At 51.9% G+C, this 12,388-nt stretch overlaps 5 protein-coding genes across 5 annotated transcripts, besides 2 other annotated features; 3 read left to right on the top strand and 2 right to left on the bottom strand.

Moving 5' to 3' along the window:
* Window positions 1-2,045: 2,045 nt before the first annotated feature.
* Window positions 2,046-3,138, top strand: ACLA_076620 (uncharacterized protein; the record flags this gene model as incomplete). The annotated part of the gene is made up of 2 exons (XM_001276046.1): window positions 2,046-2,639; window positions 2,920-3,138. The coding sequence occupies 2 exons, from the start codon at window positions 2,046-2,048 to the stop codon at window positions 3,136-3,138; spliced, it is 813 nt and encodes a 270-aa protein (XP_001276047.1).
* A 1,798-nt stretch (window positions 3,139-4,936) lies between these two features.
* ACLA_076610 (RTA1 domain-containing protein) lies at window positions 4,937-5,903 on the bottom strand (the record flags this gene model as incomplete). Its single annotated transcript, XM_001276045.1, has 3 exons — window positions 4,937-5,278; window positions 5,333-5,724; window positions 5,789-5,903. 3 exons carry the CDS (start codon window positions 5,901-5,903, stop codon window positions 4,937-4,939), a joined length of 849 nt encoding a protein of 282 aa, XP_001276046.1.
* Window positions 5,904-7,047: 1,144 nt separating this feature from the next.
* On the top strand, window positions 7,048-8,463 carry ACLA_076600 (putative C6 transcription factor; the record flags this gene model as incomplete). The annotated part of the gene is made up of 1 exon (XM_001276044.1): window positions 7,048-8,463. One exon carries the CDS (start codon window positions 7,048-7,050, stop codon window positions 8,461-8,463), a length of 1,416 nt encoding a protein of 471 aa, XP_001276045.1.
* Window positions 8,464-8,655: 192 nt separating this feature from the next.
* Window positions 8,656-9,379, bottom strand: ACLA_076590 (putative amino acid transporter; the record flags this gene model as incomplete). The annotated part of the gene is given in 3 exon segments (XM_001276043.1): window positions 8,656-8,971; window positions 9,023-9,277; window positions 9,291-9,379. 3 exon segments carry the CDS (start codon window positions 9,377-9,379, stop codon window positions 8,656-8,658), a joined length of 660 nt encoding a protein of 219 aa, XP_001276044.1.
* An 868-nt stretch (window positions 9,380-10,247) lies between these two features.
* Window positions 10,248-10,275: a microsatellite.
* Window positions 10,249-10,275: a microsatellite.
* A 371-nt stretch (window positions 10,276-10,646) lies between these two features.
* ACLA_076580 (hydantoinase/dihydropyrimidinase family protein) lies at window positions 10,647-12,257 on the top strand (the record flags this gene model as incomplete). The annotated part of the gene is made up of 3 exons (XM_001276042.1): window positions 10,647-10,829; window positions 10,898-10,979; window positions 11,041-12,257. The coding sequence occupies 3 exons, from the start codon at window positions 10,647-10,649 to the stop codon at window positions 12,255-12,257; spliced, it is 1,482 nt and encodes a 493-aa protein (XP_001276043.1).
* Window positions 12,258-12,388: the final 131 nt, after the last annotated feature.

Raw genomic sequence — 12,388 nt, 5'->3', positions numbered from 1 at the left:
GTAAAAACGCTGTTGTGGCAGCTTTGTAGCTATAGTCCGCTGTAAACGGGGGGATCACACATAAAAAACCAATAGATAACTATCCTTACTATGAAGGTAAAACTTATATTAAAGCGGCATACCATAACCTTGATCTCCTCAGACCTTTCTCTTTACTCCGTTGCAAGTGTTCCTCCTGTAGATCTGACTTGCTGGACAGCGTAGGCCCGTCTCACTCTCTCCATGTGGTTATTATATGTTTGCCAGGACCAGATTGCCACCTCTTCTTGACTAATGCATTCATGAGGGCTAGTTTTAAAGGGTTCCCGCTGTATTTGGTTCTTGGGTAGGAATAGATTTTGAGAAAAGTCAGGGGGAGCGCAGAAATCTTCGCATACTTATCTTCATCTCAAGCTCCCGGAGTATGTAAAGATACCTGATCTAATCTATCATATCTGCTTGCAGGAGGATGACGATCGTGGGAATGGTGAACCCTTGCTGATTCTGAAGCAGGATTCCAGTCATGCCATGAGAGTTAAAGTCCTTGGGAGCCCAGGGAGCCAACGGTTAGCGACGGCAGAAAGTCTGATCTTCCAGAGGGTTGGTTGATAGTCAGGACGCTGTTGAAGTATCTTCTGTGCTGGTGGCTTAAACAGCCCTGCTGATGATGAATCTGTGAAATGGCCCTTTGTTCAGTAGCTCCGTCCGACGTGACTAGCATATCCTTACATCAGGCAGACCATATAGGCTTTGAACGGCAATCATACCAATCATCTTCGGGCTATGTCTGTGTCACCCAAGCCACAGGTTGAAGAAGCGTCATCTCCGCCGGGATGAACTTGGGGGGGGGAGGTTCTGGTCGAGATACTGCATCGAGCTCCAATGGAGGGTCAGTCTGAGCATTGTGAGTGCCGCTACCCCTCGGCGGCAAGGGCGTTCATGGTGGTACAACACCGATCAGATGGGTGACAACATTGCGACGTCTGGTGTTCTCGGTTTCTTCATTTCGCCCCCAGCTTGATGTCGTGTAACCCCTCCAGGAGAACGGTACAGGTTCTATGGTCCTGCAGACTGCCTTTCTTTCCCTCGATTGCCAAGGTCATCAGCTCGACAGCTCAACCCCTCCTGAGACTCCACTGCCAGAGGACAGACGTGGTTCCTGCTAATCCAGAGAGCACCATGCGTTGTAGATGACACTCTCGATGATAAGTTCCAAGCATAGTGTGTTGTGCGACACAGAGTGGTATGTTGGGACGCCGCACGGACAGAGTCTCGCGCTGAGATCATTGTTCATCGTCCAGTGTCATGGTAATGATTTTAGCCGACGGATCTTGAAGGTATCCCCGTTCAAGGAACGACACCGGCGAATAACCCTACTATAGACAGCCAGAAAGAAAACGAAAGAAAATGAAAGAGAAGAAAATCAACGTCATCGCCCAGATATCACGCTCGACTACCATACCAACGTCATATCTAGTGGTGAGCAAGGCCCCCAGGGGAATTGACTTGTCAAGGTAGAGGGCCAGGTGGTGAATGACATACTGCCCGCCCCAGTTGTGCTGCCCACGATCTGCAAGCCTTGCCACTATCGTCGCCATTGTCCTCGGTATCGTTCCCATTGAGAGTTGGCTATCGGCGAAGAGGAATCGTGCCGTTCTGCAGAGCCACAGACATGGGATTCTTCGGGAGGATTACACCAGTCCGACAAACCTAGATAACCAGGCATATCTGCACAGTCCCCAATATGGCAGGTCGATCTAGAATAGATCCTCGCTTCTGATCTCATCGATCTATTCTTGGCGAGATCCCTATTGCTACGTCGGCGGCTCTATGCAGGCTTTACGATGGAGAGTTTGGCACGAAACCTTCACTCTGGCCAATGACGCTGGGATCATGTGGCCGATACAACCGATCGCAGGGCTATAAGGGGAGATTCAAACAGAGACATCTTCTCTTGACAGATGATCCTAGCAGCACTCCCTAATTTACTCGATTTTCCTTTTTCTTTTTTTTTTTCTGGAGTGAAAAGATTTTAGCCACCCCCCTCCTCCCCTCCCACCTAAACCATGGAGGTTCTGCAGCAGACCATCAACGATAATCCTTCTTTGGACGTGAAACAAGCACTGGAGGAGCAGCTAAGGGGGATGCCCGATCTGGAGCGGCTCGAACTGCTCACAGAGATCCTGACGGCTGGCTCTACCATGAATCAGCGATTTGCCGAGCTCATCTATGCTGCGTGGACACACATTTGCGGGAACAATCTCTGGTCGTTCAAGTATGACTCGTTGGAGCAGTATCGTCAACTGGTCAGCTATCGAGATACCATCAGTCCCATTATTGCGCGATTCAAGCGTTCGGACCGAGCCAAAGCCAGCAGTATAGGTTTGATCGAGCGCAATTGGAAAGTCCCCATTGTGCACGTTCTGCCCAGGGAGATGATACCAGACTCGTGGAGTAAGCATCTCTTGTTTCTGCTCGGGGTGTTGAGCAGGAAGAAGGGCCGGGAAGAGGCTGCGATGCTGCTGGCAGCAAGCGTGAAGAATCGGCCGCATCAGTCCCGGCACCAGAATTCCCTGATCGCTAGCGATGTTCAGCGCGTGCTGGATGACCTGGCCGCCAGAGAAGGCATGTACCATTCAGGGAGTGTAGCACGGTCATTTGTAATTTCGAGGCCGCTGACTTGCAATAGGTAACGGTAGGCTTTCGATTCGCCGAAGATTAAAGGCGTCCTTCACACCGGTTTCGCTGGTCGATGATCCGTTTGCACCCTGCTTCCCCGTCTCCCCAAGTAGCTCGACGGAAAGCTACGAATCCCACCTGGTGACTCCATACGGTGCTCTGTCTATAGATCCTTATCTCCGCCTCCCCTCACCACCAACACAGCCGAGCTGCCTGTGCTCACCCATCTGCCTTCCCCTGATGGTTTTAACGTCAGTTCAGGTACCTGATATGACCCGTCCGTTATGGATGGGACTCATTCGATGGGCGGAAAGCATATCCTGGTCGAATCTGTGTCTCATCCATCTACAGCGACTGGCGAGTTACGAGTTTGGGCCCCAGGTGAAGGACTGGTCTCGGGAGGAAATCGTGGCACGTTTGGAACAGTTGCTCCTGGACGACTTGACGTCTGTTGATCAGCCAATTCTTTTATCCGAATAATGGTACGCCTTTGCTTCTTGGTCTGTGTGATTGCTAATACACGGATTATGCTGTTTTTGTCTTAGAATAAGACTTGATGAAGCGATCTTGCATTCCTGCTTTGTATTTGAGTATCTGGCACTGCTATATTCACCAAGCTATTCTGTCAACTCGTCGTGAGGAGGATATGGTCATTCGTCTTTTCTGCTGCCCTCTACAGTCAACATAGACGCTCTTCCTGCAAAAATAGACCGGCCGGCCCATGGCCCCAGCCAGACAAAGGAGTCGGATATGCTCTTGTACACCTCGCCAGATACGAGACAGTCAATCACATCAATGAAGATATATGCACCAATTCCTGTACAAAGATACCACCTGTCTGTGGTCAATCTGTCTGCTTACCGTAGAGAACAAGAGCAGAAACCTGAGCTTTGAAGAACATACCACCCGTGGAATTCCAACAGAAACGCCCAGGGTAGACCGATCCTCTGGCGTAGGCTTCGTAGGAAGCCACAGGCCCATCTATCAATCAGCCAGAACCACCATCCGATGTTGAAGACGACTGATCGCAAGAGATTAGCTGTGAGAAAAATGCCGTTTAGTCGTGTGGATAGTACTCCGTACCAGCTCCAAATCTCACCACCCCGCAAATTGGTCAGGTAGATTATCCGAGCAGACAAGGATATAACGACACTTACACATCTGCGTGTGATACTTGATGCTAGTGTGGAATCCAGCAGAGCATATGCCAACCGCCATCAACCCCCAGTATGGAACAGTTCAGAAGGGAGAAGTGTTTGGTGGCTGTCGCAGCTTGCGAAGTCCATGGATTGCGTAGAACACTACTCTTTTGTTAGAGCATAGCGTATAAGAGCGTATCTGCCTTGTTGCATACCATAAACCAGGTTACTCACGACATAGTCCTAAATCATAGATCGAATGAATCAGGGCAGATTTCGAGGAGTTGGGTATGATTCTCATTTACCTCTTCACAGAAACTTGGAATGTCAGCAAATGGCTATCCATATATCCCGAAGGTCAAAAATGAACTTGGCCTTTGCGGTGGTTTTGCCCCAGAAGGCGTCAATCGGACTGTATGCGGCCATTCCCGTGGTATAGTCCACTATGCATCTAACAGTCGTTAGTCAGGGCAAGCGACTTGCGAATGAGTTCCTGCGAATGAGTCCCTCTTACAGCTTGTCGTCCCCTCTGTTATATCGAAGGAAGTGAGGACTTTGCTGGGACAAAGAAAACCCTCGCTTCGCATGTGCCTGTGAGAAGAGGGATGGAGTAGCAATGTCACCTTAGGTGCCCAGATTCAAGGAGTGATACTTCAGAATCTGTGCTAGCTGCCTTCTGATGCTTTCCATTTCCTCGTTGGTCAAATCCTCATAAATCGCAGCCAGATTTTCTCCGTAGACACGCGACATCATGATACGGTTGATGTGGCCTTTTGCATAAGGCCACCCTGGGCCAGCTGGTTGGGTGCAATGGTCAATAAGCGAGGTCCATGCCCGATGTCGTCGACTCCCTCTAAAAGTAGGACCTCCTCAAGAAAGTGGTCAGTCGCCGCGCTCCCTGGCAGATTCATCCTCCTTCTTGTCAGTGTAACCAAATAATTCTGGCCGCAGCTGTGCACTGGGAGATCAGCGAACAGGAATGGGATAAAGAGGAGGGTTGGAGGAGAGGGTGGGTGCCTAGAAGTAACACATTTACAGGGTCATAATGATGGGTGAATGTCAAGACTGGTATACTTCGAGTGAATTCAATATGAAAGTGAATCTCTCTATACAATCTCTTAAATGAAACAGTCGCTATGTTATCGCCCGATGGAAGATCTGAGGCTATAACTCTCTTCTCGACTAGGAAGCGCGTCAAAGTCTCCATGCATCCCCCCTTTGGGATCCTTCTTTTGAGCTCGTTCGGCCTTTTTGGCTGTCTTTTTCTCCTGCTTCAGTCGCTTCTTCTCCTGCCGGCTGATACGGGGAAACTCCGAGTCCGGTCCTCGCAAGACCCGTCCCGGATGAACGATGTTAAGTAGGGCCAGCGCCAGAAACATGGGTACTGCGTCGAGTACATACTCGTAGGCTTCATGGGTCAGGACAGGATTGTTGGCATCAGCGCCTCGAGCGAACTGGGCCAGACGAAAGATGATGCGAACCTGTCTCTGATTAGTCTTCATTCCGTCAATTCTTCCGTACGACAATGGACCTACTGTGATCAGACCTAGGACAGCGTATATCGCTCGAAAAAGCCAGCGCCAGGCAACAGAGCCTCGAGTTGCTTTCTCCATGTCCAATTCCCCGACTTTCTCCATTTTGATCATCCGTCGGTGCAGGTGGATGGTAAGGCCGCCAAAGATCACGACAAACAATTCCTGCAGGCCGATTCCACCCATATAGATATGGATGCCGAGCATAATAATGCTAGGGTCCGTGTCGCTCAGTGAGCTGATGGCGGCGCCTCCCAGCTGGACGAGAAATGCCAGGACATCCAGCCAGACGAATACCAATCCGTATCTCTTCGCTGAAATGCCGCCAAGTCGTTTATCCGGGATGAGGAAATGGATCAGACGGCCCAGGGTCATGTAGACAAAGGCGTTGATCCCTGCAGTAGTTAATTAGCATGAATAGATCCCGTTTCCAGTCTGGTAGTATCCAGTGACACATACACAATGGCGCCAGGAGATACAAAATGGTATGAGCCGAGGCGTATGCGTCCTCGTTCTGATAACGTGTCTGGAGTACTCGAAAGACAAAGGCAAGCAACTCCCAGCTTGCTCCCATGATGATAACCCAAGCATAGGTCTGGTGGATCTGTCAGTCACGCTCGATGAAGTTGCCGCAGGGACCCTACTTTCTTATATACGGTTGCTTGGATGATATGAACAATGACCGTCAAGCCGAACAGGGCAGTGAACAAGACCGCCGCCGCAAACGAGGGCTCATAGAATAAGATGGCGTCGCAGGCCTCGGGCGGTAGATAGCCATTTTTTCCTGGCTTTGGATGAGTACAGGTCTCCGTGGGGAGCTGCGTATGCGTGGCAGTCGGTGATCGTGTTGTAGCACTCATGATGGATCATAACAACTGACTGGGAGGATAGTGGTAGGCAAGACCATGCTGTAGGAGTGACCTGGTTCTTCATATATCCCGAAGAATCCCAGGATGATCTCTTGTCAGGCAGCAAAATAAGACAATAGAGAATGAACTGCGCCATCTATGATCCTAACCATGACTACCTTCAAGCAAATATCTTCAAACCTGCCCGTAGATCCTCTGCAATTGCCAACCGAGCCACCCAATCATTGAACTTTCTGGTCTTTCTAGCATATTCACACTCTTAGGACAGTGTATCTCAGCCTTGGCGCCCGTTCAACGAACCTTATGAATAGAATTAAGCGGCACGACACGTCTGCCGTCCATTAGGCATTCTGAATGGCGCCCTCGTATACGCTAGCCTCACCGGGACAAGTCGATATCGCCTGGTTTCTGACTTCGCACGCAGTTACAGACAAGGCAGCTGTATTCTACATTGTAGCTCCATATGATTCAAATCGATTGAGGGGTGAAATCTCCTAACTGGTCTCATTAATCCTCGCAGAGGAAGTATCCAGAATAACCGAAGAGACATGCCACAACGAACAGGAACCAGCCGCTCGCGAAACGGGTGCCTGACTTGCAAGTGAGTCCAACCGGCGTAGAGAGTTTCTTCAACTGGTTATTCATTAGAAGTGGCTTAGGCTTCGACGCGTTAAATGCGATGAGGAGCATCCCAGCTGTCGTCGATGTCGATCCACTGGCCGCAAATGCGATGGCTACTCGCCCCAATCCAGGAATCGCCTCCAGACTGCCGGATTGCATATCGTTCAGTACACATCCTGCGTCTCCCAGCCAGTCATCTTGCCCAAATTACCATTTTTCCAAGAGTCCATGACTCAGGGCGATTATCGCGCTCTGGAATTCTTCCATTTCTGCACCGTCTCCTGCTTCGGAACTAGGGCCAGTGACTTTCTACGCCACGCGGCTTATGGCGATGCCAGTGTGCGTCTGGCTGCCACGGCTTTGGGCTCGTTGCATCGCACTTTTGTGAGTGAGACGGGCGGGTTTGTCGCTCTGACCCCGGAAAATACCCGCTATGCATTGAAACAGTACAACGCGGCCATCCACCAGGCCCTGAAAATGCTCCCTGGTGCCGCTGAACAGCGAAACGATGCGGTCTTGATCATGTGCGCCCTCTTCTACTGCTTTGAGAGTCTGCAGGGGCACTTCAACAACGCCATCCAACATGGAATCGCAGGGCTGCGTATCCTGAAGCACCTGGAATATCAAGGTCAGGCCAAGGGAGTCGCGGTAGATTGGCCTCCGGTTGCCATTCGGTCCATGTTCATGACGATCGAAAATCAGATGCTCGAAATCGATTGGGAGATGTACATCCCGGCCTCGGTGCAGTTGACGCTTCTATCCCCACCCCGGCTACCGTGTCCAGCGCTGGCGGATACGCCGTGCACACTGGAAGAGATCAGCGATTCCTTTGAATCTATATACAATCAATGCCTCAAGTTCCTCTACCTATCATCCATGCCCGTCAGTCTGGATGAGACTCGTGTGGATCCTGAACTCGCTTCTGACCTGCACCGCATCCAAGCCCACTACGACCAAGTCAAGGGAGACATCAATGCCTGGTCAGGGACTTTCGACCGATACCTGATGGTTCATTCTACCAAAGGCTCCGACCTCGGGCGTCAGAGAACTATCCTTTACCTCCAGCTATGGCGCATCGCGATGGACATCCTCCTGCGCATGGAGGCACCGATATCCGATTCATCTTGGGACGACTTCTGCACGGAGTTTGGGGCCATCGTATCCATATCCGAGAAGATCATTGACTCAACTCTGGGGGCTTGCTACTCACAGCGTCCGATCCAGCACGAATTGCCCTCCAGCCAGCAATCCGGGACATTTGCGACCATTCTCCCCAAACCACAGCCTCCGCCACCTGCATCAGTCTCCTTTGTCGTCTCCCTCGGCATGGTCCCCCTTCTCTGGCTGGTGGCTACATCCTGTCGACAATCCCAACTCCGGCGCCGCGCGATCGATCTCATGAAACGCAGTCGGCGCCGGGAAGGAGTCTGGGACTCGGCCGTGTTTGCTGCTCTGGCGGAGAAAATCGTGCGCATGGAGGAAGAAGCCGCGGGAATCGAGCATGGTATGGTATATGAAGCGGCCGATCTACCTGTATCGGCACGGGTGACTACCGTCGCCGGTCGCTTCTGCGAGGGACGGCAGGGGAAGATAGAGTATTTTCGAGAAGGAGTCAAGCTGGGAGAGGACGTGATCCGTTGGTAACTTTTGATTGTATCTAATATGTTTCAACAAAGAGGTTGCTTTGGTCGAGACATATGTGTCACCATGGGAAGAAGCTTCCACGTCTCATCGACTTCACAGAGCACAGGAATCAGATGGCAATAGTGCATGAATATGAAGTCGTAGCACCGCTACTCAACTTTGGGATCAGATTGTCAATGGTTGCATACGCCCCTAATCCAGCCGCCGGCCGAGGCCAAGGAAGAAGCCCAGTAGTGCCCACACCAGGCAGCAGATGATGAAACATAGCTTGGTCCGGTACAAGGCCTGGCCGTTGGAGATGACGATCAATCCGACGTTCAGCAGCAGCTGAATGCTCTGCAGCATATTGAGCAGGTATCGCACCCAGGGGCCGTACAGACGGGAGGCCATGTCTCCAAAACTGCGGATGGGGAACTGGTACGAGTCGAGGCCCATGAAGATATCCCAGACCAGGTATCCAGAGTATCCCGCGAGGGCCCCAAAGACGGTATACAGGGCAATTCCGGGTCTACATACATCAATATGTCAAAGTCCACTGGGCAGTACCAGCACGGCTTACCCCCATCCCATGGTCGCAAAGGCATATCCCAGACCAAAGGGACCAAGAATGTCGGTGGTGATGAGGTAGAAGACCGCACCGCGGGTGGCCGTCCGCAGCGCCTGCGATGCATTGGTCCATTCCTCGTCGGTGATGGTCAGTCGAATAGCCTGATCGCTAGTGTTGAGGGCTGTTGCATCCTTAGCCACATTGCTGGTGACCTGCTGGACGCCTCCGTCGGATTTGGACGGGTCAGCTAAGCGTAGTAGTAGTACTCTTTAAAAGTGACATTCGGATCGTGCAGTTTTCGGTGCTGAGGACGGATAGCCGTGTCCACTCCGTGGTCAATGGCATCGAGCGTATCACGCTCGTTTTCATGCAGACGAGGATCAACCCCGTCGAGGGCCACACTCGCTGGTTGAGCCAAATATAGATCAAAGATCAATGGAAGAAGAATGGAAGAACAGATCACCAAGAAACAAAGGGGAAGGGGGTAAATATGCAAGGAGTCGGAGTGGTGCAATCTCGTACTACAGACAAGAATGCACCCCAGACTGGTGTTTCCTAGCAGGTGTCAAGTGGCTCTAGCACATGGCAAGGGCCAATCCATGATCTATGTGGATGGTAATCATATAAAAGAGTCAAGAGAGCAGGCTGAAGATGGCCAAGAGGATCCGTCAAGGCTTGACTGGAGCTCATCTGTGAAAACGGGGTCAGTGAATGGTCATTCTATGATTCTTCAGCTTCGCCAACGAATGAAGCACTGAATCATGTTGAGATTAGCTCGGGATCTCAATATGAAGTGTCTGATATCGCCATCGTGGTGGATTTTGCGGAGGAGGGAGTAGCTGGATGGCCGTGGTATAGCCCATGGACACCATGATTGATGCACCGGGCGTCTCTCGGGGATGCTTCAGTGAGATCAATTACTCAAGAACAATGTGCAATGCTGATATTCGCGTCAATCGATTCCTCCGGTGCCTTGTAGCCTCAACTCATCGAGTCTGATGGGAGCAGGAGGATTAGCCAAACCAGGAGATATTCTGGAGAACGCAGATCCTTGGGGGTAAAATCGCCAGCAGATACAAGATACTGGTCAGAACCCCATGGAAAATGTCTCTCCCCGCAGTCTAACTGGAGAAAGAAGGTGGTTAACCCATGGCGTGTCTGGTCTGGTGTCTGTGCTACGCTTGTGGTCCAGCTCGGTGGCTGACAGACGGTTAGTCTGAGCATCATCTAGATCTATATTGATTGATTGATTGATTGATTGATTGCTCTTCAAAAACAGGCCGGAACAATCCATGATAAATTGTATGAACTTCTCTGCTCATTCTGAGAACCAAAGCCTCACAGTGCTGTGCCCGTCATAGTGACCTGACCTGGTGCATCAGAATAACTTCATATCCTCCCTCTCTCTACTGCCTATCTACTCCCTACGCCATAGAGCCATAAAGCCAAGCGTCTTATCATCATTATCTTCTTTTCATTTGATAGTGGAATAAGACACAGATAATACAAATCTCCCCAGACGAAGATAAAGATAAGCCATATCAGCTTTAAGATATCGAGATACTCAAGGGATTGATTGATATAGAAGCGGAATGCCCTTCACTGGAAGAATATCTCATTGATCTCCAAGCCCAATATGACATTACTACAAGGCCCGCTGGACTGCATCATCCTCAATGGCACCGTGGTCACGGCTGCTGATATTGGACGGTATGATATCGGCATCAAGGATGGGAAGGTTGCGCTGTTGGCACCAGCGCAGGCACTGGCCACTACTCCCGCTGCTCGGGTCATCGATGCGGAGGGAGCATATGTGATGGTAAACTAAAATCACGTTGCAAATCAAGTTGCACGCCGTCTACAATCGCCAGACTAACTAGAGAATAGCCTGGAGGCGTGGATGCTCATGTCCATCTCGCGGAACCACCGCTCTTCGGCAAAGGCAGGACGGCCGACGACTACACCACCGGTTCGTCTGGTCTTTGTCAAACAACAATGATGACGGCCAAGTTGACTGACTGCCGAGACAGGAACACGGTCGGCCATCGCGGGAGGCACAACCACCATCATTGCCTTTGCCCCGCAAGACAAGTCGGCGCCGTCGCTGCTGGGCGCCTTGGATGAGGCAGAGAAGAAAGCCGAGAACAACACATACTGCGACTACTCCTTCCATCTGCTGGTCGGCAATCCCACCCGCCAGGCCCTCGACGAATTCGCCATCCTGCGGCAGCGCGGCATCTCCTCGGTGAAGATCTACATGACCTACGAAGCGCTGCAGCTACGCGACAATCAGATCCTGGATGTGCTGCTCCAGTCGCGCACCGACGGCATCACGACCATGATCCATGCAGAGAACGGGGACGTGCTCAGCTGGATGACGGAACAGCTGGAGCGGCGACAGCTGCTCGCCCCCAAGTACCACGCCACCTCGCGCCCGCAGATCCTCGAAAGCGAAGCGACCAATCGCGCCATCGCCCTGGGCCAGCTCATCCAAACCCCGATCTTGATTGTCCATGTGTCGTCCCCATCGGCCGCGGAGATCATTCGCCAGGCGCAAACAAACGGGCTGCCCGTGTACGCGGAAACCTGTCCGCAATATCTGTTCCTCACCCGCGCTGAGCTCGACAAACCGGGATTCGAAGGCGCCAAGTGCGTGTGTTCGCCTCCCCCGCGCGACGGGGAGGCGGATCTCGAGGGGATCTGGCGCGGGCTGCAGAACGGCACGTTCACCATCCTCTCCTCCGACCACTGTCCGTTCGTGTACGACGATGCGGTCAACGGGAAGAAGGCCGCAATCAGCGCAGATGCACCCGTCGGACGCTTCCGCTACATCCCCAACGGATGTGCCGGAGTGGAAACACGACTGCCGCTGGTTTTGAGCGCGAACCGATTGACGCCGCAGAAGTTCGTCGAGGTCACCAGCACCAACCCTGCGAAGCTATATGGACTCTATCCCCGGAAGGGCGCGTTGATCCCGGGCATCTCGGACGCGGACCTGACCATCTGGTACCCTTCCCTAGACCCGTTCCCCATCACCAACGACATGCTGCATCACAATGTCGACTACACCCCATTCGAGGGCACGACGATCACGCAATGGCCGCGGTATACGCTGCTGCGAGGAGAGGTGGTCTGGGATCGGGACAACGGAGGCATTGTGGGACAGAAGGGATATGGACAGTTTGTGCGACGCGACCGGAGCGAATTCAGCGGAGATCAATCACCGTGGGACATAGAGAAATTCTGACACGATTGAACGTGTTTAGCTGGGGGTTGGGGGGTGGTTCTATCTGAGAGTAAAGCTGAGGAGAGAGACATGAGAGTACATTGAAGCTAGAGACTCCAGACAGACTGAGACTCGATCACCTGACTTCCATT

This window comes from Aspergillus clavatus, genomic scaffold (assembly GCF_000002715.2).
Source record: "Aspergillus clavatus NRRL 1 1099423829791 genomic scaffold, whole genome shotgun sequence".
Classification (NCBI taxonomy): Eukaryota; Fungi; Ascomycota; class Eurotiomycetes; order Eurotiales; family Aspergillaceae; genus Aspergillus; species Aspergillus clavatus.
The sequence above is the reverse complement of the archived record's forward strand: the minus strand, read 5'-3'. Positions and strand labels throughout refer to the sequence as shown.